Source organism: Cavia porcellus, unplaced genomic scaffold (genome assembly GCF_034190915.1).
Source record: "Cavia porcellus strain 051 isolate PalLab524CR breed Dunkin Hartley unplaced genomic scaffold, mCavPor4.1 scaffold_7, whole genome shotgun sequence".
NCBI classification, from domain to species: Eukaryota; Metazoa; Chordata; class Mammalia; order Rodentia; family Caviidae; genus Cavia; species Cavia porcellus.
Genome location: NW_026947490.1, coordinates 38,566,801 through 38,589,006, shown reverse-complemented (window position 1 = coordinate 38,589,006; position 22,206 = coordinate 38,566,801). Strand labels below are relative to the sequence as shown.

General features: G+C 39.1%; 1 protein-coding gene across 1 annotated transcript in view; it reads left to right on the top strand.

The window, feature by feature from the left end:
- The first annotated feature begins 250 nt into the window (after nt 1–250).
- The window catches only part of Fam187b (family with sequence similarity 187 member B), a 34,813-nt gene continuing 12,857 nt past the window's right edge, over nt 251–22,206 (top strand). Inside the window, exons 1-2 of the mRNA XM_063253356.1 lie at nt 251–555; nt 9,890–10,790. Of these exons, the coding sequence (XP_063109426.1) occupies nt 10,078–10,790 (713 nt within the window). The 5' untranslated portion in view covers nt 251–555; nt 9,890–10,077. The remainder of the gene's footprint in view (nt 556–9,889; nt 10,791–22,206) is intronic.

The window sequence follows — 22,206 nt, the reverse complement described above, 5'->3', positions numbered from 1 at the left end:
TTCAATATGGGAATAGGGGACACAGTTCATCCAGAGTAGTCTCTATCCCATTTTTCTCTCCTCACTTTTTCCTTTGAAATCATTTACTATGATCAGATATTTTGATGATCATTTATTTGTTTACCATTTATCTTCTCCCAGTGTAAAGACAGCATTGCTCAGCAAGTATTCTGTATATCTCTACATTTCTCCACCCACCTATAGTTAGGTGAGGATATGTGATTAATTCTAGTTTGTAGCCTGTACGCAAAAGTAATGTGGGTCCTTTCTAGGCAAAGAATTCAATTCCCAGTGCATGATTCATTGTCCTCCCTTCTCTAGGCATAGCAACCAGTGATATCAGAGGCGGTATCTGTAGGGATCTTGTGAGGTAGAGCTATCCACTAACCAATACCAGTTGTTTAACATGAGAAGAGAATAGTGTTAAGCTGCTAAGATTCCAGAATTCTTTTGTTACATAGTACAATCTATCCCATCCTGACTAATACATTTCCACTAGAAGGTAAGCTCTCTGAGGTCAGGGGCTTTGCCTGCATCCCTAGTGCCTGGTGCAAGGTAGGTAAGCCACAATTATTATGGAGTAAGTGAATGTTTCTGGCACAGCAGGTTGAGGCTGTGACTGAGAACGCTGTCCTCAGTGGACATGGGGCATGAGTGTGAAGTAAACCTCTGCTATTTTAAGTCACTGAGATTTGGGGGAAGTTTATCATAGTATCAAATAACGTGGCTTGACTGATACCAAAATTAGTTTTGAAACACTTAGAAGTAAGAGACTTCCAGGGACAAAGGGCAGGTACATTCCTGGGCCTTCAGTCAAGACCTGCTACTAATGAAAATAAGTATGTCTGGTAGCTCATCTTCCCTACCCTCCAGAACAATCTCATCAACCTTGAAACCTAGGTACATCGCTAAAGCCAACACACCTCTGCCATAGTATCTCCAAGAATAAACTAGATACAAAATAAAACTGTTGAGAAGCCTGGTATGGTGGTGCATATCTATAATCTCAGCCCTCTGGGAGGCTGGAGGCATGAAGATCAGAAGTTTGAGCCCCTTGGGGAAGTAGTGACTCTTAGACCCTGTCTCAAAAAGAAAAAAAAACAAAAAGTAAGGTATGGGGAGAAGTTTAGAGGGAAGGCCCTGATTTAAATCCAAGTACCACAAAAAAATAAATAAGAGCTGGTCACTGTGGCACATGCTTGCAATCCTAGCACTTGGAAGGCTGAGGCAGGATTACTGTGAGTTCAAAGCCAGCCTGGGCACAGTAAGACCCTGTTAAAAAAAAAAAAAAAGCCCCTCACCAAAATAAATAAATAAAACTTTAGGGATCACAGAGGGACAGAGGACAAATGGACTTCTGGACTCTTACTCTGTTCCTCATTAAAAACATGATTTATGTGTTCTTCTGATGCAGTCAACTTACAGCTGCTTTTGCTAAAAACACTGACTCTTGTGTCTACTGATACCCAATGGGTAACTAAAACAGGATATAGCTTGATATCTCTGCCCTTGTTTTGCATCTTTCACCTTAATTACCTAAAAGCTTTGGGTCAGACCCCTGCTCAGCCCTGTGTGAGGGGACTTACTGTTTAGAAAATGTCAAGAACTGGTAGCACAAGGCTCCTTCTCCTAAAATTTATCTGACCTATCTCATCCTCCTTCAAGACTGAGGACACTGGACAAGAGATTCACAGTGACTTCAACCACCAACTTTTTTCCCCTGAGATGAGCACCTAGAAGTCTCTGGTCTTTGCCCTCAACCTACAGTCACCTTAGATTCCAGCAGAGCCTCCCCTCAGCTGAGATGGTGCCTAGGCGGGAGCACTCATCCCATGGGAACTGAATTACTCCTCATGCCTTGAGGGGCACAAATCAGAGCTACAAACCAGGCCTGAGATAATCAAGAACCACATCCTAGCCCACCTCAACGGCCCCCTTAAATACATGTGGCCTTTCCTTTGTTAAGAGTCCAAGCTGTGGAGCTCTGCTGAGCTCCCGACGGATGGGCAGGCCTACACTATCCCCCGAGCCCAGCCACGCCTAGCCATCTGCGTGCAGAGGAGGAGCTGGGCGGATCCGAAGTGCCTGCAGAAGCCCCTTCCTTTGTCTAAAGGACTGAATATTTCTGCAAGCAGGGAGGGATCGCAGGTTCCTGAGGCACCTCAGCCTGTGGTGAGTGCCCAGCACAGTCTGCCCAAATCTCAGACTGTTCCGGACCCCCCAGGCTTCTGGGTGCAGTGAAGTGGAGCAGTGGGTTAGAGGCCACTACAGCCACCTCCCCATCCCTCCCGGCTACACTTGGAGCTCTGCTGAGCTCCGACAGATGGGCGGGCCTACACTATCCCCCGAGCCCAGCGCCTGCAGAGGAGGAGCTGGGCAGATCTGGAATGCCTGCAGAAGTCCCTTCCTTTGTCTGGAGGACTGTGGATATCTTTGCAAGCAGGGAGGGATCACAGGCTCCTGAGGCACTGCGGCCTGTGGTGAGCACCCTAACCCGGCTGCAATTGAAGAGCTGTGGATCTTCCAAGGGGCAGGTGGGCGCACAGTGTCCCTGAGGCCCAGCTTGTCTGGAACTGCGGAGTTCTGAGCAGGCAGAGGAGGGCCACTGGTTCTGTAGGCCCAATGGCTTGGGGTAGCGCGGTGCCAGAGTCTCAGTAGCTCCAAACATAGAAGGGGATTTTCAACAGATCCGGAGGAAGCTTTCAAATAACACTTGAAAGGCAGAAATATAGAAAATGACAAAACAAAAGACCAAATTACAACCTCAAACCTCCAGCCCATCTCAGGAAACCCTAGGAGCGATGTATATAGAAGAAAATATATCCCATCCACCTCATATATCGGACATAATAGCTACTGAAGTTGACAAGCAACTCCAGGAATCTTTAAAGAAATTCAAACTCGAAATAATCTCCCAGATAAAAGAAGAAATGATAAAAGAAATGAAAGAGATTCTAAATATATCTAAAGAAAACACAGATAAAAAATTGGAGGAACTAAACAAAAAGATAGAATCCCTAGACGAGCAATATAAGAAACAAACAGAATACATAATGCAGATGCACAGAGATATACAGGAAATAAAAAACTCCACTGAAAGTTGTAAAAACCGCCTTAATGAAAGTGAAGATAGAATTTCAGACCTTGAAGACATGATTGCAGCTAGTGAACAGGAAAGGAAAGATCTTTTGAAAATAACAAGGAATCAGGAAACAACAATTCAACAACTGCAAGACGATGCAAAGAAGAATAACATAAGAATGATAGGGATTAATGAAAGAGAGGGAGACAACATAAAGGATGTCAAGAGGATATTTAGAGAAGTAATAGCTGAAAATTTCCCAAGCATGAGATCAGAAACTGACATCAGGATCAGTGAAGCATATAGAACTCCAAACAGTCATAACCAAAATAAAACTACACCCATACATATAATAATCACCATCCCAGAAATCCAACATAAGAATAGATTATTAAAAGCTGTCAGAGAGAAAAGACAGATCACTTATAAAGGAAAACCTATCAGAATCACAGCAGACTTCTCAGCACAAACGATAAAGTCAAGAAGAGCATGGAGTGAGGTATTCCAGATCCTAAAGCAAAATGATTTCCAACCAAGACTGATATATCCTGCAAAACTATCATTCAAAATAGATGGTGCAATACGATACTTCCATGACAAAGAACAGCTGAAGAACTTCATGAACACCAAACCGACCCTGCAAAAAATATTGAAAGACAGTTTAGATACACAAAGGAAAAAACCACTAAGCAAAGCAAATAATTAAACAGAACAGAAAGATAAAGATGCAACAGCAGAGAGATAACATTCCTACAATTAACCAGCATTTAACAGTAATAACCATTAATGTAAATGGTCTCAATGCACCAATCAAAAGAAACAGACTAGCAGAATGGATCAAGAAACAAAATCCAACCATATGCTGTCTACAGGAAACCCATCTAACCCAGAAGGATACTCACAGACTGAAAGTCAAAGGATGGAAAACAATTCTTCATGCAGCAGGAATCAAAAAAAAGGCAGGAGTAGCCATTCTGTTTGCAGACAACGTGAACTTTAAACCAACAATGACCATAAAGGACAAAGAAGGTCACTACATACTCGTAAGGGGAAAACTCCAAGAGGAAGAGATAACTATCTTAAATATATACGCACCAAACTCCAGAGCACCCAGTTATATAAAACAATTATTAACAGAAATGAAAACTCAAATTATCAGTAACACAATTGTAACAGGAGACCTTAATATGCCACTGACACCAAGGGACAGATCAACCAGACAGAAAATGAGCAAAGAAATAACAGAACTGAATCACACCTGTGAACAAATGGGTTTGATAGACATATACAGAATGTTCCACCCAACAACATCAGAATACACATTCTTCTCAGCAGTACATGGATCATTTTCTAAAATAGACCATATATTAGCTCACAGAACATATTTAAACAAGTGCAAAAGAGCTGAAATCATCCCTTGCATGTTATCGGATCATAGCGCTCTGAAATTAGAAATTAATGATAAAAGATACAGCAAAAATCCCACAAACACATGGAAACTGAATAACACACTCTTGAGTAATCAGTGGGTCACAGAAGAAATTAAAGAAGAAATCAAACAATACCTAAAAGAAAATGAAAATACAGATACAACTTACCAGAATCTGTGGGATGCAATGAAAGCCGTCCTGAGAGGAAAATTTATTGCACTGAGTTCCCACATCAGGAAAACAGAACGAATACAAATAAATAACTTGATGCTACACCTCAAACAGCTAGAAAAACAAGAGCAAGTCAAGCCCAAAGCCAAAAGAAGAGAGGAAATTATAAAAATCAGAGCAGAAATCAATGCAATAGAGACTAAGAAAACAATCCAAAGAATCAACAAATCAAAGAGTTGGTTCTTTGAAAGAATAAATAAAATCGATAAGCCCCTAGCCAACCTTATTTTAAAAAGGGAAGAAAAAGCTCAAATTCATGCAATAAGAAATGAAAAAGGAGAAATCACTACAGACCCAATAGAAATACAGAAGATCATCAACACCTATTTCGAAAACCTCTACTCTCAAAAGTTTGATAACACAGAAGAAATAGACAGATTCTTAGAAGCATATGAAGTGCCAAAGCTAGATCAAGAGGATGTAAAACTGTTGAATAACCCAATCTCTGTTACTGAAATTGAAAATGTAATTAAGTCCTTACCCACCAAGAAGAGCCCAGGCCCAGATGGATTCACTGCAGAATTCTACAAGAAATACAAAGAAGACCTAATGCCGACACTCCTCAAACTATTCAATGAAATTGAAAGGGAAGCAATCCTTCCTAAGTCATTCCTGGAAGCAAATATTACTCTAGTACCAAAACCTGAGAAAGACCCAACTAAAAAAGAGAACTATAGACCGATCTCCCTAATGAACACAGATGCAAAAATCCTCAATAAAATATTGGCAAATAGGATCCAGCAAATCATCAAGAAGATTATACACCATGACCAAGTGGGATTCATCCCAGGAATGCAAGGATGGTTCAACATACGCAAATCAATAAATGTAATCCACCATATCAATAAAGCCAAAAATAAGAATCACATGATCATTTCTATAGATGCAGAAAAAGCCTTCGATAAGGCCCAACATTTATTCATGATAAAAACTCTACAGAAAATTGGAATAGATGGTCTTTACCTCAATATAATAAAGGCCATTTATGACAAACCAACAGCCAGCATCATACTAAATGGCCAAAAATTGAAAGCCTTTACTTTAAAATCAGGCACAAGACAAGGATGTCCTTTATCACCACTCCTATTTAATATAGTACTGGAAGTACTAGCCAGAGCAATTAGGCAAGAAAGAGAAATAAAAGGGGTAAAGATAGGAAAAGAAGAAGTTAAGTTGTCATTGTTTGCAGATGAGATGATACTCTACATAGAAGACCCCCTAAGCTCCATTGAAAGACTCTTAGATACAATAAATAAATTCAGTAATGTGGCTGGATACAAAATCAATACTCAGAAATCAATAGCATTCCTATACTCAAACAACAAAATCACAGAGAGGGAAATAAGAGAAACTGGACTATTCACATTAGCAAGCAAAAAAATGAAATATTTAGGAATTACTCTTACGAAAGAAGTGAAAGACTTATACAGTGAAAACTATAATACACTGAAAAAGGAAATTGAAGATGATCTCAGAAAATGGAAAGACATCCCTTGCTCATGGATAGGAAGAACAAACATTGTGAAGATGGCCATTCTCCCAAAACTCTTATACAGATTCAATGCAATCCCAATAGAAATACCATCAACATACCTTATAGATCTAGAGAAATCACTCCTAAATTTCATCTGGAACCAGACGAGACCTAGAATCGCAAAGGCAATTCTAAGCAGCAAAGGCAAAGCAGGAGGCATCACAATCCCTGACTTGAAATTATACTACAAAGCAACAGTAGTAAAATCAACATGGTATTGGAATCAAAACAGAGGTGAAGATCAATGGAATAGATTAGAAGATACAACCACAACTACAAACACACTCAACCACCTTATCTTTGATAAAGGAGCCAAGCAGGTTCACTGGAAGAACGACAGTCTCTTTAATAAATGGTGCTGGAAAAACTGGCTCTCCATTTGCCGAAAACTAAAGCTAGACCCTTGTCTATCACCATGTACTAAATTAAAATCTAAGTGGGTCAAAGATCTGAATATTAAAACAGAAACACTAAATCTATTGGAAGACAAATTGGGTAGAAACCTTGGAGACATAGGAGTAGGTAGAGAATTCATGAACAGGACTCAAACCGCACGGGAAATACTTTCCAGAATCAATAACTGGGACCACTTCTTATTAAAAAGTTTCTGCACATCAAAAGAAATCTCCAGCATAGTGAAAAGAAAACCCACAAACTGGGAAAAGATTTTAGTGAACTCTCTCTCAGATAAGGGACTCTTGTCTAAAACATATAAAGAATTAAAAAAACTCAGACCTCCAAAATTCAAAGATCCAATCCAAAAATGGGCATCTGAGATGAATACGCAATTCTCAGATGAAGAAATGCAAATGGCAAATAAATACATGAAAAAATGCTCATCATCATTGGTCATTAGAGAAATGCAAATTAAAACCACACTGAGATACCATCTCACTCCTGAAAGAATGGCCAGGATCAAGAAAACCAACAACAACAAATGCTGAAGAGGCTGTGGGGAAAAAGGAACTCTCCTGCACTGTTGGTGGGAGTGTAGACTGGTACAGCCTTTGTGGAGGTCTGTCTGGAGGTTTCTCAAAAAGTTGGGATTGGAAATCCCATTTATTCCAGCTATTCCACTTCTAGGCATATTCCCAGAAGAACTGAAAGCATCATACCACAGTGATTTATGTGCACCTATGTTTATAGCAGCACAATTTGTAATCGCCAGATCTTGGAAACAACCCAAGTGTCCATCAACTGAGGAATGGATAAAAAAGTTGTGGTATTTCTATACAATGGAGTATTATTCAGCTATAAAGAAGGATCACATTGAGATATTTATCAATAAATGGGCGCAGCTTGAAACCATACTCATAAGTGAAATAAATCAATCTCGCATGTATGAATACCGAATAGTTTCCCTAATGTAAGTAATGATTCAAATATATAAAAATATGTGGCAATCATGATTCCCCATTATGTGGCCTTGAAGCCTTATAAAATTTTCACTTATTAATTAGAAAGGCTTTATTCTGGGCTTCTTGATATGGAAATATTTGAAGCTATAGTATATGAAGTTTTATCCAAATATTTCAAGGAAAAAGACAGACACTATGGTAACTACTATTCTTTAAAAAAAATTATTTAGTTATTTCTTATGTTTATTTTAATTAAGGGAAAAATTTTAAAAATTAGGATATATAATAGTAACTCTTTTCGATTTCCTATTAACTTGTTTTGAAGTCCTGTAATACTCCCACGATCTTGTTTTGACTGATTAGACTCTGCTCCATTCTGTGCGATAGTATCAAGTCTGAGGGTATAGGCAACTACTTTGAAGACAATAAGATTCACAAAGATGCCCATTCTGGTTTGACTATTGTCTCCTTTGGAAGTCCTGTAATGTTTACAATGCCTAAGTTTTATTGGTCTTGTTCTCTACTGTTTTGTCCAACTTTATAATATCTAATGAGATAGACAAATCTTTTTAAGGAAACAAGAGACAACGTTGATAACCATTGTTGATAACCTTGTACTCTGTTCTACACCATGTGCTATGTCTATCCTTGGTTTTGACTGACAGCTTTGTTTTGCCATATTTGACTTTATTCTCTCCCCTCCAAAAAAGTAATAAGCACTAAGGAGTAATAAAATCCAAAATGTGTAAATTTTGTTGTAAAAAAGAGAGGAAGGGAAAAAAAAGAGCTCTAACGGATATAACAGCAAGTGTGTATAGGGCTGTTAAATAGCTGACTATATTAATGTTTTTGGATCATTGAACACAGCTGTTTGCAGTCTCTCTGTTTGAATGTCTACTTTGTATTCTTTGATACTGTGATTTGAGCAACTATTTCCAAGATGATAATACGTAATCTATTAACAGGTGATTTCTTACTGTTATGTTTTTTTTTTGTAGTTCTGTATTATGTGTAACCTTACACTGCTTTGTTTTGTTTTGTGTTTTTCTCTTTTTCCTCTTAAATTAAAAAAAAAAAAAAAAGAGTCCAAGCTGGTCAGAGCCGTGCCACTGGTGGCTCCTCAAGCTGAAGTCCATCCCTGCCCTATTCCCCTTACTGTCCTTTAAGGGCCTGCCCTCACTTCCATCAGGACTGTGCCTTTGGGAACCTATCTTCTTCTTAAGCTGAAGTCCCTTCCTATTTCTCTTACTTTCCATTAAGGCTCAGTTTTGATTTCCATTTTCACTGAAGCAAGGACTCACACAAGCTGGTAACACCTTCAGTAATGAAGTGCTGTTGTAACCAAAACCCAAAATACATAGCATCATCTTAGGTACACTGGGAACAAGGAAATATCATCCCCCAGAAGATGGAGACTGTTGTCCAAGATGCTTTGGAATTCAGGTAATGACCTTAGGGAATTTGTGGCTTTAGGAAAAGCAGTTGGAATCAAGGATATTAGGAGTGGCTATTGGCTAAAGTTGGCTGAAATTGAGAAAGACAAAGCCCAGAAATCTCTATTTCTTTTGCCAAGGATAAACTCAGAGAATGGCATGAGTTAAATCATTGTTAATTTTATTGTGAAAATCTCTGAATGAATTAAAAGCTTATCAGAAATGCCTTTCATGTGGACAAATGTCTCTGTGGAAGATAAATAAAGGATACAGGTCTCCAAGGGACTCAGATAAGCTTGAAGGTACCTGCAGTATGAGAGACAGGAAGAGGGAAAGTTGAACAGAACTGTGGTTTTTAAAAATAAATGGGGTTGAATGGAGGTTTACGAGAACCCTGAGTCTCAAACAGAGAGGATAGAAAGGAGGCGGAGAAAATGGAGGATATCGGAGGAGTCACACCTCCCAGTGCTGTTTCAGGCATGTCCAAGGTGAGCACTAGCAAGGGTAAAACTTGCCGGAGATTGGAGACGAAAGCCAGAGAAGAGCTTAGGAAGCCCCCAGCCCAACCAAGAAGCTGATTTGGTGCTAATTAAGGAATCTTCCCCACCAACAAGATATGAGGTCCTTGTACTAACTTCCCACTAGATTTCAGAAAGGCTGACCAGAGTTTCCTCAGCATCGTTCTTTCCTGCCCTTTGTGATGGACAGGAAGCCATTTTGTCCCAGTTCATCACAGCACATTAGATACATATAGGGTCAGTAATTGGCCTTTGTAGTTAGTTTGTTCTGACTTACGTTTACTCATTTTGTTTTCTACACAGCTCTTGTGGATGCTCCAGTTTTCTACCCTACAACTTACAAAAAGCCATTTGGTGATATATACTAATTATATTCCTGAAAGCTCAGGGTCAACATTCATTCTGCTACACAAACCTAATCCCTGAGTTCTGTGGGTGACTTCACAAAGCCCAGCACGGCTCCCAGAATTGACCTGTTGCCTCAATCTACCATGCTGGCCACCCTGTGGCTGATTAGCCTTTTTTCCCGTACTCTCTGGACCCAGCCATTCATCAGCTGTTCCTACAAGAATCTGTGCCAGAAGGCTCTACTCTCAGGTAACGATATTGTCCTGAAGTGTGATCTTCCTGGGGCACTGTGGTATTTCTCCTCCATTCTAGGGGAGGATTTCTTCCTGATCAACTCAATGCATAACGTAAAGAACATGCCTAGTGGCAGCCTGCAATTAATCAACCCTCAGCCCACCCAATCAGGCCTCTATCGCTGCCAGGACAATCATGACACCCTGATGGTGGAATATGAGATTGACTTCCAGGATGTCACCACTCTGCATGTTACACACAAAGCCCTGGACCAACAGCCCCTGCAGAATGAGACCCTGCACCTAGGAGGCGAGGTGCTCATCTTTACCCAATGGGAGCCCTGGCAGGACTGTAATCGCTGCGGGGTACCTGGAGAACGCAAACGCCTGGGCTACTGCTATGTCGAGGACCCCGAAGAGAAACCTATGCCCTGTGGACTCTATGTGAGAGAGGAGAAGCTGGCACACACCCGCTTGAGACCTGAGCTCCAGATAGAAGCCTGCCTTATACACTATAACCCTGCAAAAGAAATAGGGCAGCCGTATCTCATCTTTCGCATTTACCAACTGGGCAAGTTGACTAACAACATGTGGCTTACCTGCCCCTTCACCTCCATATACAGGTAATAATGATTTCCATCTCCTGATTGGAACCTAATTATTGATATGGTTATGATTAGTTGATTTTCTTTAAAGTCATTTATTTTCTATTCTATTAATCTCTGAGTTTCTTATTTCAGTTTTCTGTATATATTGGGTTAATTTTGTTCTTCTTTCCGTAACTTCTTAAGATGCATGCTAAATCACTAATTTTCCTTGTTTCTCCTTATGTATTTATTCTATAAATTTCACTTACAACTTACCTGCATCCTGTAAGTTTTGATGTTTTTATATTTAGTCAGTTACTTTCTATTTTCACTGGCAATTTCTCTTTTAACTTATGTGCTTCTTTAAATACTATGATGCCTAACTTTTTGATATCTGGGGAAGTTTAGGTTATCTTTCTGTTATTATGTCTAGTTTAATTCTGCTGACCGAAGAATACAATTCAGTTCTTTCAGCATTTACTGAGACTTACTTTATGTCTTAGAGTATGCTCATCATAGGAAAATGTTTCATGTGAATGTGAAAGGAATGTATAAGTTTATAGGATTATTTTATAATATTCACCCAAAGAGTCAAACGTAGAAGAGTGCAGGAGATCTGTCCATGCACTAGAGACCCAAAGAATCTGGCAAGGGACTGGACACCATGGGAATGTCCTGCACAAGTCCAGCGGAAGACCTAGAGCCTATAGCACTGTCCTTCAAAAGTCTGTCTTGGGCCTAGAGCCCATGACATGTCTCATGCAAGTCTGTATCAAGGATCTGCACTGGGACGATCCAAAGGTCAGCAGCAGAAGCTAGAAAGTCTACACTCGTGGGAAGAAGGATTTGTGCCAATCAGGTTGAGGTATCTACATTGGAGCTAGGAAATGATGCTTAAAGTAATGACCAGAGCTCCCCCAAAGAGAACCCCAGTCATCCTTAGTGTCAGCAAGGACCTGAGCTCCTCTGATGATGAAAACAGCCAAGGTCATATCAGGAAAGCCAGCATGACAAGCTTCTCCAAGAGGATCAACAGCACGTGGTCTTCCTCTCCAGTTCTCTTTTTATGCTATTGGCAACAATCCTCAGGGGGACCTTCCAAACCAGCACCACTCTGATTCAGTTCAGCTGGGTGTTACAATTTGACCACTAAGTTAATCCTTCACATTTCTCAAAGCCTTTTAAATTATTTTTTATTTACTAAAAATCTTTTGTAACAAACCTGGCTGCATCTGCTTGGATTTTAAAGTGTATTTTTTTTTCCTGATTGTTACTTTGTAAACCAGGCTGACTGTCAATAGACCTTTGAGTAACCTTAAATCGGTGTTCTTTTTTTAAACCAACAGTGAGCAGAGAAAAGAGCAACTTAATACTGTAATTACAACTCAACAATTTGCAATGTAGAAGAAATGTTTTACTTTTTTTTTTTTTTTTTTTTTTTTTGGTCTTTTTTGAGTTACAGTCTCAATGTGCAGTTCAGGCTGGATTTGAGCTCACTTTGTAGCCCAGGATGTTCTTGCACTCACAATGATCCTCCTGCCTCAACCTCCCAATGAGATCTGGGATTACAGGTGTGTGCCACCATGCCTGGCTACATTTTAAATTAAGCAAAAACATCAAATCAAATTGGAAACCAAAAGTAATGTTTACCAATTGAGCTAAAAGTTGTAATTTGTTTCCTCCTATAAAACCTCCTTAGGCTGGACAGGACTTTGGCCAGTCAGCTCCAGGTTGCAGCTGCTCCAGCTTTCAGGCACCTGCAGGCAGCACCAGGCTGGTGACACCAAGCAAGAGCCTTGTGGCTCCTGAAGCCAGGAGAAGACCCTCAGCAGGCAAAACTGCTGAGGGCCTAAATTTTTTAACCTGTCTCCATCCCAGCCCAGCTGCCAGCCCTCCTAGTTTTTTGAGGAATCTCCACACTGATTTTCACAGTGGCTATACCAAGCTACATTCCCACCCACAATGGAGAAGGGTTTCTTTTCCCCCATAACCCCTCCAGCATTTGTTATTGGTTGATTTCTTGATAGTAGCTATTCTCTCTGGGGCGAGGTGGAATCTCAGTGTTGTTTTAATTTGCATCTGTTAAATGACCAATGATGCTGAACATTTTTTCACGTATTTATTTGCTGTTTGTATTTCTTCCTCTGAGAAGTGTGTGTGTATTCATTTCAGATGCTCATTTTTTAACTGAGTCTTTGAATCTGGAAAGACTATTTTTTCTGAGTTCTTTATATGTTCTCAATAGCAAGTCTTTCTCTGAGGAACAGCTGGAAAACATTTTCTCTCACATTGTGGCTTGTCTCCACACTGTTGGTGCAAAATTTTTTAGTAGGGTGAGATCCCACTTTTGATTCTTTGTCATGGTTCTTGTGCAATCAGGGTTTTGTTCATAAAATCTTTGCCTACACCAATGTCTTCAAGTTTTTTATCTACTCTATATTCCAGCATATTTAATGTTTCTGTTTTAATAGTAAGATCTTTGATCTATTCTGATTTTAGCTTGGTACATGGTGAAAGATATGGTCCAGTTTTAACTGTCAGCGTGTGTAGAGCTGGTTTTCCAGCACCATTTATTAAAGAGGCTATCTTTCTTCCAGTGAATGTATTTGGCATCTTTGTCAAAGATAAGGTGGCTTAGTGTATCAGGAGTTGTTTCTATATCGTCTAATCTGTTCCACTGATCTTCAGGTCTGTTATTTTGCCAGTACCACCTTGTTTTTTTTTTTTATCACATAGCTTTATAGTATAATTTCCAGGAAGAGATTATAAGGGCCCTGTCTTGTCTTTGTTGTCTAGGATTGACTTTTCTATTCTAGGTCTCTGCTACTTCCAGATGAATTTTAGGATTCTTTTCTCCAACTCTGTGAGATATGCTATTGGAATTTTGACTGGGACTGCACTGGAATCTGTATAATAGTTTTGAAAGTACGGCCATTTTCACTATACTGATTCTTCTTACCCAAGAGCATGGGATATCTCTCCATTTTCTAATATTCTCTTCAATCCCCTTTACCAGAGTACTGTAGTTTTCAATGTAGAGGTCTTTTACATCCTTTGTTAGATGGATTCTTAGATATTTCATTTTTTGGATGCTATTGTAAAAAGTATTTTTCCCTGGTTTCTCTCCCAATGAGTTTGCTATTCATGAACAGGAAGGCTATTGATTTTTGAGTGTTGACTTTGTATCCAACCACACTTCTGAATTTGCTTATTAAATCTAGAAGTCTTTTGGAGGAATTTTGGGGTTCTTCTAGTTAGATTACCATGTCATCTGCAAATAATGATAGTTTAAGTTCTTCCTTCCCTATCTTTATTCCTTTTGTTTTTCTCTCTTGTCTAATTGCCCTAAAGTTTCTAATTGCTAAAGTTTCAAGAGCTATGTTGAATAAAAGTAGAGATAGTGGACATGCTTGTCTTGTTTCTGATTTTAGAGTAAAAGCTTTCAGTGTTTTTCCATTTAGTATGATTTTAGCTGTTGATTTGTCATAGATAGCTTTTATCAAATTGAAATAAAGACCATATATTCCAATTTTTGTAGGATTTTTTTATCATGAATGGGTGCTTGACTTTGTCAAAAGATTTTTCTGCATGTATTGAGATGATCATATGATTTTCATCCTTGGCTCTGTTGATATAGTGTATTACTTGATCATGGTGTACAATCTTTTTGATGAGTTTATGCAGTCTATTTGCCAGTATCTTATTGAGGATGTTTGCATCAATGTTCACTAGGGAGATTGTCCTGTAATTCTCTTTCTTAGTTGGGTCCTTCTCTGGTTTTGATATCAGGATAATACTTGCTTCCAGGAATGAATTTGAAGATATTGCTTCCCATTCAATTTCATTAAAGAGTTTGAGAAGTAGAACTGTTAGATCTTCTCTAAATTTCTTGTAGAATTCAGCAGTGAATCTGTCAGGGCCTGGGTTTTTCTTTGTTAATAGGTTTTTAATTACATCTTCAATTTCATTTATTGATATTGGGTTATTTAGGATTTTCATATCTTCTTGATTCAGCTTTAGTAATTCAAATATATCTAGGAATCTGCCCATTTCTTCTGTATTTTCCATCTTACTAGAATACAAGTTTTCAAAGTAGAAATAGATGCTTTTCTGGATTTCTACAGGGTCTGTTGTGATTTCACGCTTTTCATTTCTAATTGTATGAATTTGAGTTTTTTCTTTCCTTATTTTTGGATAAGGTTGGCTAAGAGTTTTTCAGTTTTATTTAATCTTTCAAAGAACCAACTCTTTGATTCATTGATTCTTTGTATTGTTTTTTCAGTCTCCAGTGTGTTAATTTCTGTTCTGGTCTTTATAATTTCCTTCCTTGTACAAGTTTTTGGTTTAGCCTGTTTTCCTTTTTCTAGACATTTGAGACCCAACATGAAGTTGTTTATATGTGCTTGCTGTGTTTTCCTGATATGGGTATTTTCTGCTATAAATTTACCCTCTAAGACTGCTTTCATTGTGTCCCACAAGTTCTAGTATGCTGTTGTGTAATTATCATTCAACTGTAAAAACTGTCTCATTTCTTCTTTAATTTCAGCTGTGACCCATTAGTTATTCAGCAGGATGCTATTTAATTTCCACGTTTATGAAGTTCTTGTGGTCTCCTTTGGCATGGATTTCCAATTTCATTGCACTGTGGGTCTGATAGGATGCTGGGATAATTTCAATTCCTTTGCATTTACTTAAACGTGTTCTATGAGCTAGTGTATGGTCTACTTTGGAGAATGTCCCATGTGCAGCTGAGAAGAATGTATATTCTGATATATGGGGTGGAACGTTCTATAGACATCTACTAGGTCCATTTGTTCAAGAGTTTGATTTAGTTCTAATATTTCATTATTGATTTTTTGTCTAGTTGATCTGTCTTTTCATGACAGTAAGAGATATTGAGATCTCCCAATACAATTGTAATAGAGCTTACTTGATTTTTTATGAGCCTGGGCGCCGCACCACACAGTTTTCTTAAGAGACAGGATGCTGATCTAGACGTGGAAAAAACCACATCAAGCTAGAATCTACCTTTGCGAAGGAAGGAAAAACACCATTGTAGGGCTGGAGCCGGGCATGCTCACCGAGACCAGTCCGCACTGTGCTGGGAGCGCTGTGGAGTCAGGCGATTCAAGGCAGAGCTGAAGCCACAGCTGCCGATAGCGGGAATTGAGTTGCCAGCCCTTGGCAGGAGGACACGGTGTGGTGTGGAGTGGAGTGCAGTCAAGAGGAGAAGCTGCTTTGATTCCCGGTGAGTGCTGGGGACTGGGTGCCACAGCTGTTGTCGCTGGCTGGAGGACATCTTGGAGTTGGGCAGAGCCCAGCACTGAGGCGGCGTCAGTCGGCCACCCTTGGCACAGAGAAGACTGGTGGGCTCTGCTGGGGCTGAGCTACGCCTTTGGTTGGGACCCAATAGCCAGGGACAAAAAGGTCACGACTCTGTGACTCCATAAGGTACAACATAAGTCCCTGAAGGAAACTGCGGGTCAACTGGCCCAGAGGCTGGAGGCTAGCCTGCACCGTCTCTGCATCCTTGCCTGTACCTCAGATAACAGCAAATTGGGGAGGGCAGCAAAACCCCAGTCAGCAAGCTTTGGAAAGACCCTAAGCAATACGGACAGGGCCAGAGACACCCCCCCCCCCAGGACACACCTGTCTGAAAGAAACTAAGAGATAAAAAAAAAAAAAACCCTCCAGCCGCTGACCCTGGGAAAATAAGTCCAGGAGAGGTAAATACAGAAGAGAACCAGTACAGTAATCATGCAATATTAGACACAGCATCAGCAGACATGAAGAAATACCTTTATGACCTCATAGACAAATTTAAAGCTATACTTCTGATCCAACTGAGGCAAGATATAAAAAGATTAATTAAAGAAATGATAAGCCCCTCCCAAGAAAACACAGATGGAAGAACAGAGGAACTCAGAAAAAGAAGAGAAACCTTTCATGAAGAATATAAACAAAATCTAGAATACATGAAACAGATCCAAAGAGATTCCTAGGAAGCTAAAAACGCCATTGAAAGCTGGCAGAAACTAAAGTTAGCCTTTTGAAATTTAAAGAGAGATTTATGATGTGTGATACTGAAAGAAAAGATCTCTTAAAAATAACAAGGAACCAGGAAGAAACAATTCAAAGGCTAGAAGATGACAAGAGGATTTATAACTTAAGAATAAACATGTAAATGAAGAAGCAGGAGTAACCACAAATGAACTACAAAGAATATTCACAGATATAATTAAGGAAAACTTCCCAAGCATAGGAAAAAGAAATGATATCCAGATAAATAAGGCATACAGAACTCCAGCCAACTACAACCAAAACAGGTCTACACCCAGACATATAATAATCAAGATACCAGAAATCCACCACAAGAACAGAATATTAAAAGTGGCCAGAGAAAAGAAGCAGATCACCTACAAAGGACAAATCATCAAGATAACGACAGACTTATCAACACAAACTCTCAAATTGAGAAGAGCCTGGGGGGGGGGGGACAATCCAAGCCCTGAAAGAAAATAACTTCCAACCAAGGCTGATGTACCTGGAAAAACTCTCTCTTAAAATTAATGAAAAACAAGATTATTTCCAAGACAAGGAGGAACTGTGAGAGTTCATGGCCACCAACCCAACCCTACAAAAATACTGAAGGGCATTCCAGAGAGAGAGAGAGGAAAAAATACCAGGATTCCAACAACAGTGGCAGAGAGGCCTCAATGAATGGGGCAGACAGTGAAATGAAGGAGTAAAGTGGACAAATAATAGAACAGAATAGCAGAGATGAGGCAGAGACGGTAAGCTATAATCTTTAATATAGATAGCCTTGATACACTAACAAAAAAGAAACAACAGGCAGAGTAGATTAGGAGGCAGGATCCGAGAGGCTCTGAATAGGAAATACGCTCAACCAGAAAGAAGGTTAATAAACTGAAAGTCAAAGATGAGAAAACAATGCTATATGTGACAGGAAACCAGAGAGAGAGAAGGACAACTTGTCCAGCAGCCGCAGATAGGTTGGAAAGTTATGACACTTATGTGCGGTGTAGAACTACACAGCTGGAAAGAAGGAAAACCTTGTGGCTTTAGTAAGTAAAGGAGTACAGCTCAAGATCAAGCTCAGGGGTAAAAAGATTCAGCAACACTCAGATAGATAACAGCTTGTTCACTGACACCAATTAATCTTAAATTATTCTTCTTTGTCTTATCTAAAAACTATAGGAGCTAGTGGGACCCAAAATATACAAAGCATCCTGAGAAGGGGAAATGTGAGGAATTGCCTAAAAAATGAAGGCAGAGGACATTGTTATAAGTGTATCAGAATTTAAAAGTCAGGGCTGGGATTTAACTCAGCGGCATAAGTACTTGCCTTGCAAGCAGGCAGTCATGAGTTCGATCCCCGGTACCGATAAAAATGAAAAAGACAAAAAAAAAAAAAAAGAATTTGAAAGTCACAGTAGTCTTATCACTCTGTTTAGTCTGTCCGCTCATATGAGATTATATTTTGTTCCAGTCTGTCCACTCATATGAGATTTGAGGGCACAGACAGCTAACCCAAAAATAACAGGTTATACCATGGTAACTATCCTTAATTTCCTATTAACTTAAACTGAAACCCTGTATTACTTACATTGTCTTACTATGACTGATCTTATTTGAAGCTGGTTTATCAGACCATGGTTTTGCCTTGACTGATTTTGTTCGAATTTGGTATGCTTGATAGTATCAAGTCTAAGAGTAGAGACAACTACTCTGAAGATGACAAGATGTAAAAGATATCCATTCTAGTTTTGATTATTAACTGCTTTCAAGTCCTCCAGTGTCTCCAAAGATGTGTTTTTATAAAAATAATTATGTAATGCTTTGCTTAACTATATAATGCCTGATGATGTGGATAATTCTATTGAAAATAACAAGAGAAAGCATAGTAACTACTGTAGATTACTTAATATTGTGGTCTTACACGTCTTTGTCATTTCATGTTTTTCTAGGAATTTGTTTTGTTGTCTTGTTTTGATCTGTTTTTCCCTAAAATACAGAAAGGATAGATTTACAAGTAGAGATTCACACATGGGAAGAGTTTCTAAACTATTTACGGTAACAGATTATATAATACACGATGTTGAACAGATAACTCTGAAGAAGAAGAGACACTAAGAAACTCAATGCTAATTCTGTAGCATTATGATATAAAATCTAGCAATCTATTATTCACTGTTTAGAGTGATATTAGTCTAGTCTCTTATGTTCAATGTCAGCATATGTAAAGATAAGGACAACTACTTCAAAGAGAATGAGAGACACTATGGTAGTTATTATTGACTTCCCCAAAATCAGATCTTGAAGACCTAAAAAGCCTTCATCATCCTGTAATGATTTGATTAGTTCTATAATGTTCAGCAGATATTCAGTGTGTGTGAAGATGGGGATAACTATTTGGAAGAAAACTAGAGACAATAAGATAGACAGTGAAGATCTCCAGTGGACTTGATTAGAAATCTGTGTTTCTTTAAATTGTTTCCTTATGAACTGTTTTGTTCTGTTCTGACATGCTTAATCTTACCCTCTTTAAGATAAAAAAAAGTGTGTAGGACTGATAACCATATTACTAAGTTTTTGTTGGATCATTGAGCAGAACTGTTTGCAGTGTCATTATTTGAATATCACTTTATATGCTTTAATTTTGTAACTTGAACAACTATTTCTAAGATGACAATATGTAACTTATCAACTAGTGATTTCTGTTTATTTTTCTGAAATTCTGTATTATTTCTACCCTTTTTTCTGTTTTTTTCCCTGTTTAAATTTAAAAAAGAACTTGGAATACTTCACTCTAAGCTCTCCTTGATTTGAGAGTTTGTGCTGAGAAGTCAGCTGTAATTCTGATGGACTTTCCTTTATAGGTGATTTGCTTCTTTTCTCTAACAACTTTTAGGATTCTATTCTTGTGTTGAATTTCTAGAGTCTTGACTACCATGGGCCTGGCTGTAGTTTTTTGTTTGTTTTGTTTTGTTTTTGTTTTTAATAATTGCTAATTGGAGTTCTGTATGTCTCATTTATCTGCATGTCAAATTCTGTCTCTCTACCAGGAAAGTTTTATATCCTGATGTCTGTGAACATTTTTTAATGTGGTATCTCCTGCTTGTTCATTGATTCCAATTAATCTTAAATTATTCTTCTTTGTCTTATCTAAAATCTGCTGGATTGATTTCTCATGGTCCCTTGCTATTTTGAGAAATCTTTCTTTTCCTAGATGCAAGCTTTTTTCACCATCTGAGATCCTGTGTTCACATTGGCCTAATCTGCTTCAAATATTTTCAATGGAGTTTTTATTCTCTCGAATATCTGCTTCAATCTGCTTTATGAATTCCATTTGTTTCTTATGCTGCACTTCCATAATTTACTTAAGCTCATCTATGTTTTTGTCTGTGTCTTCTCCAATGCTGCTAAGCATAGTATATATTTTGGCAATGTCTATAGTTATCTGAGAGATTATTTTTTATTTCATTTTTTCCAGAGCCTTATTCAATTGCTTTGCTGTTTCTGCTTCAAAGAGACCTGGCAGGGGGCTTTTAGATTGTCTCACCTCACTGCCCCCTGGATTTGCCTTTGGTGAACTGGATGTGTGAGGTTGCATTTTGCCTAAGTGTCTTCTCATTTTTTTTTCTCTTTTTTTAGTTTAATTTCTGGGGTGATGCTTGTAAGTTGCCTAGAGTAGGTTGCTTTGTAGGTATTATTTAGAACACTGAGGTGACAATTACTCCTCTGAGATACCCTCCAGGTGTAGCTGGTTTTTGGGTTTTGAGTCTGCTGGAAGACCTTACCTCTTCACTTTGTTAGAAAAGAAGTTGTTGTTCACTTGATCTAGTCCCTGGTTCTTTAGAACTATGCAGTGGCACAGTATTTCTGTGACCCTTAGTTAATCTCAGTCATGGGTTATCAGGATCAACAGCTGTTTAGAACAATTATGTCATTTTTGTCTGTAGTTGTACCAGTAGCATGAAACACAGCCTAGAAAAAACAACTGAGCTAACACTTAATTTACAACTTTTAACCAGATGATTATATTACAAAATGTAAAACAAACCACATAATTATATGCAATATAGAAGTCCATAATGTGTCAATTTTGCCCTCTGGGTGAAAATTTAAAATAGATTAAGATCAAAACAGAGAAGTGGAAGAAGAGAAAGAGATTAGAAGTAAAGTTGGAGGACAAAAGGGGATCATGCCATCTTGGGAGACTGGTGCAGAATACTAAAGGAAAAGAGACATAGAAGAGATAAAAGGAAGAACAGAATAGAACCACACCCACAAAGAGGTTAGAAACTACTTTCACGCTCATATATAAACAGTGAAGGGGAAAGAGAAAAGAAAGGCAAAGCAAAATAAAAAATGAAAAAGAAAAACAAATAGTCCGCCTCCAGGATGCCCTCTGGATCCACTAGTAGGCAGCCTGTGGAGACAGAGTCCCAAATCGTGCCAGACTATCCCAGCAGGCCAGAAGTTGCTGTATGGCAGAGAAGTAGGTAATCTCAGCAGGCCTTTGATCATACTCACTGAGCTCGCTGCAGTCCAAACAATTTCCACAGGTTTGTGCCCAGCTAGAAGCTGCTAGAGGAAGCTGGCAGCAGTTCTGTGTTCTGGGCCCATCTCCAAAATGGCTCCCAGATAATCACCGTCTCCCACAGGAGGACTGAGTCCTCTGCACTCACTGCCAACCAATGCAGTCCTCCACATCCAGTGTCCTCTTCACTGCCATGTCTCTGTGCAGAGGTCTTCAGGGTTCCCAGCCATCACTGTCACCATGACTGTGCATCCCCAGGTTTGAACAGCTCCTCTCACACAAGGAGTCCTTTCTCAGTGCAAAGACACTGCATGCTGCTGCCTTCTTCTTTGTTGAGGCTTCTCTTTTTACTCTCTCTGTGGGCTTCCATTCTCACTCCAGATTCTGCTTGGGTCTGGGGGACCCACTTTGCTCCTTCTTGTCTTCCTCATGATGCTATGTATTTGGACAGTGACTCTCAGAAGGGCTGTTTTCTCCACTGCTTACTGCTCCACCATCTTCCTGGAGTCCTGAACAGCTTTTTAAAATATCTTTACCTGTTAATATACAAATCATTCTCTCAATTTTTTAGATGAAGTAGACTAAGGTTCTCCTCTAGTCACCAGCTGAGCTCAGGTGACCTTGAACTTACATACGTTACTTTGCTCACTCACACACAGTTACATATTTTCTCCTCACACTTTGGACTCACACACATTATTTTGCACGTGCACACACACACACCTCTACCCCTTTCCACTTGTTTTTATTCAGATGTTGGATTCTCCAGGTCCTCCACTGTGGGCCACCCCCACAATTCCAACACTGTGAACTTTCCTCACAGCATTCCCCACTTGACCAAGGGAGTTGGTCTTTGGCATTCCCTAGTTGTGATGTGTTTTCTTTTGA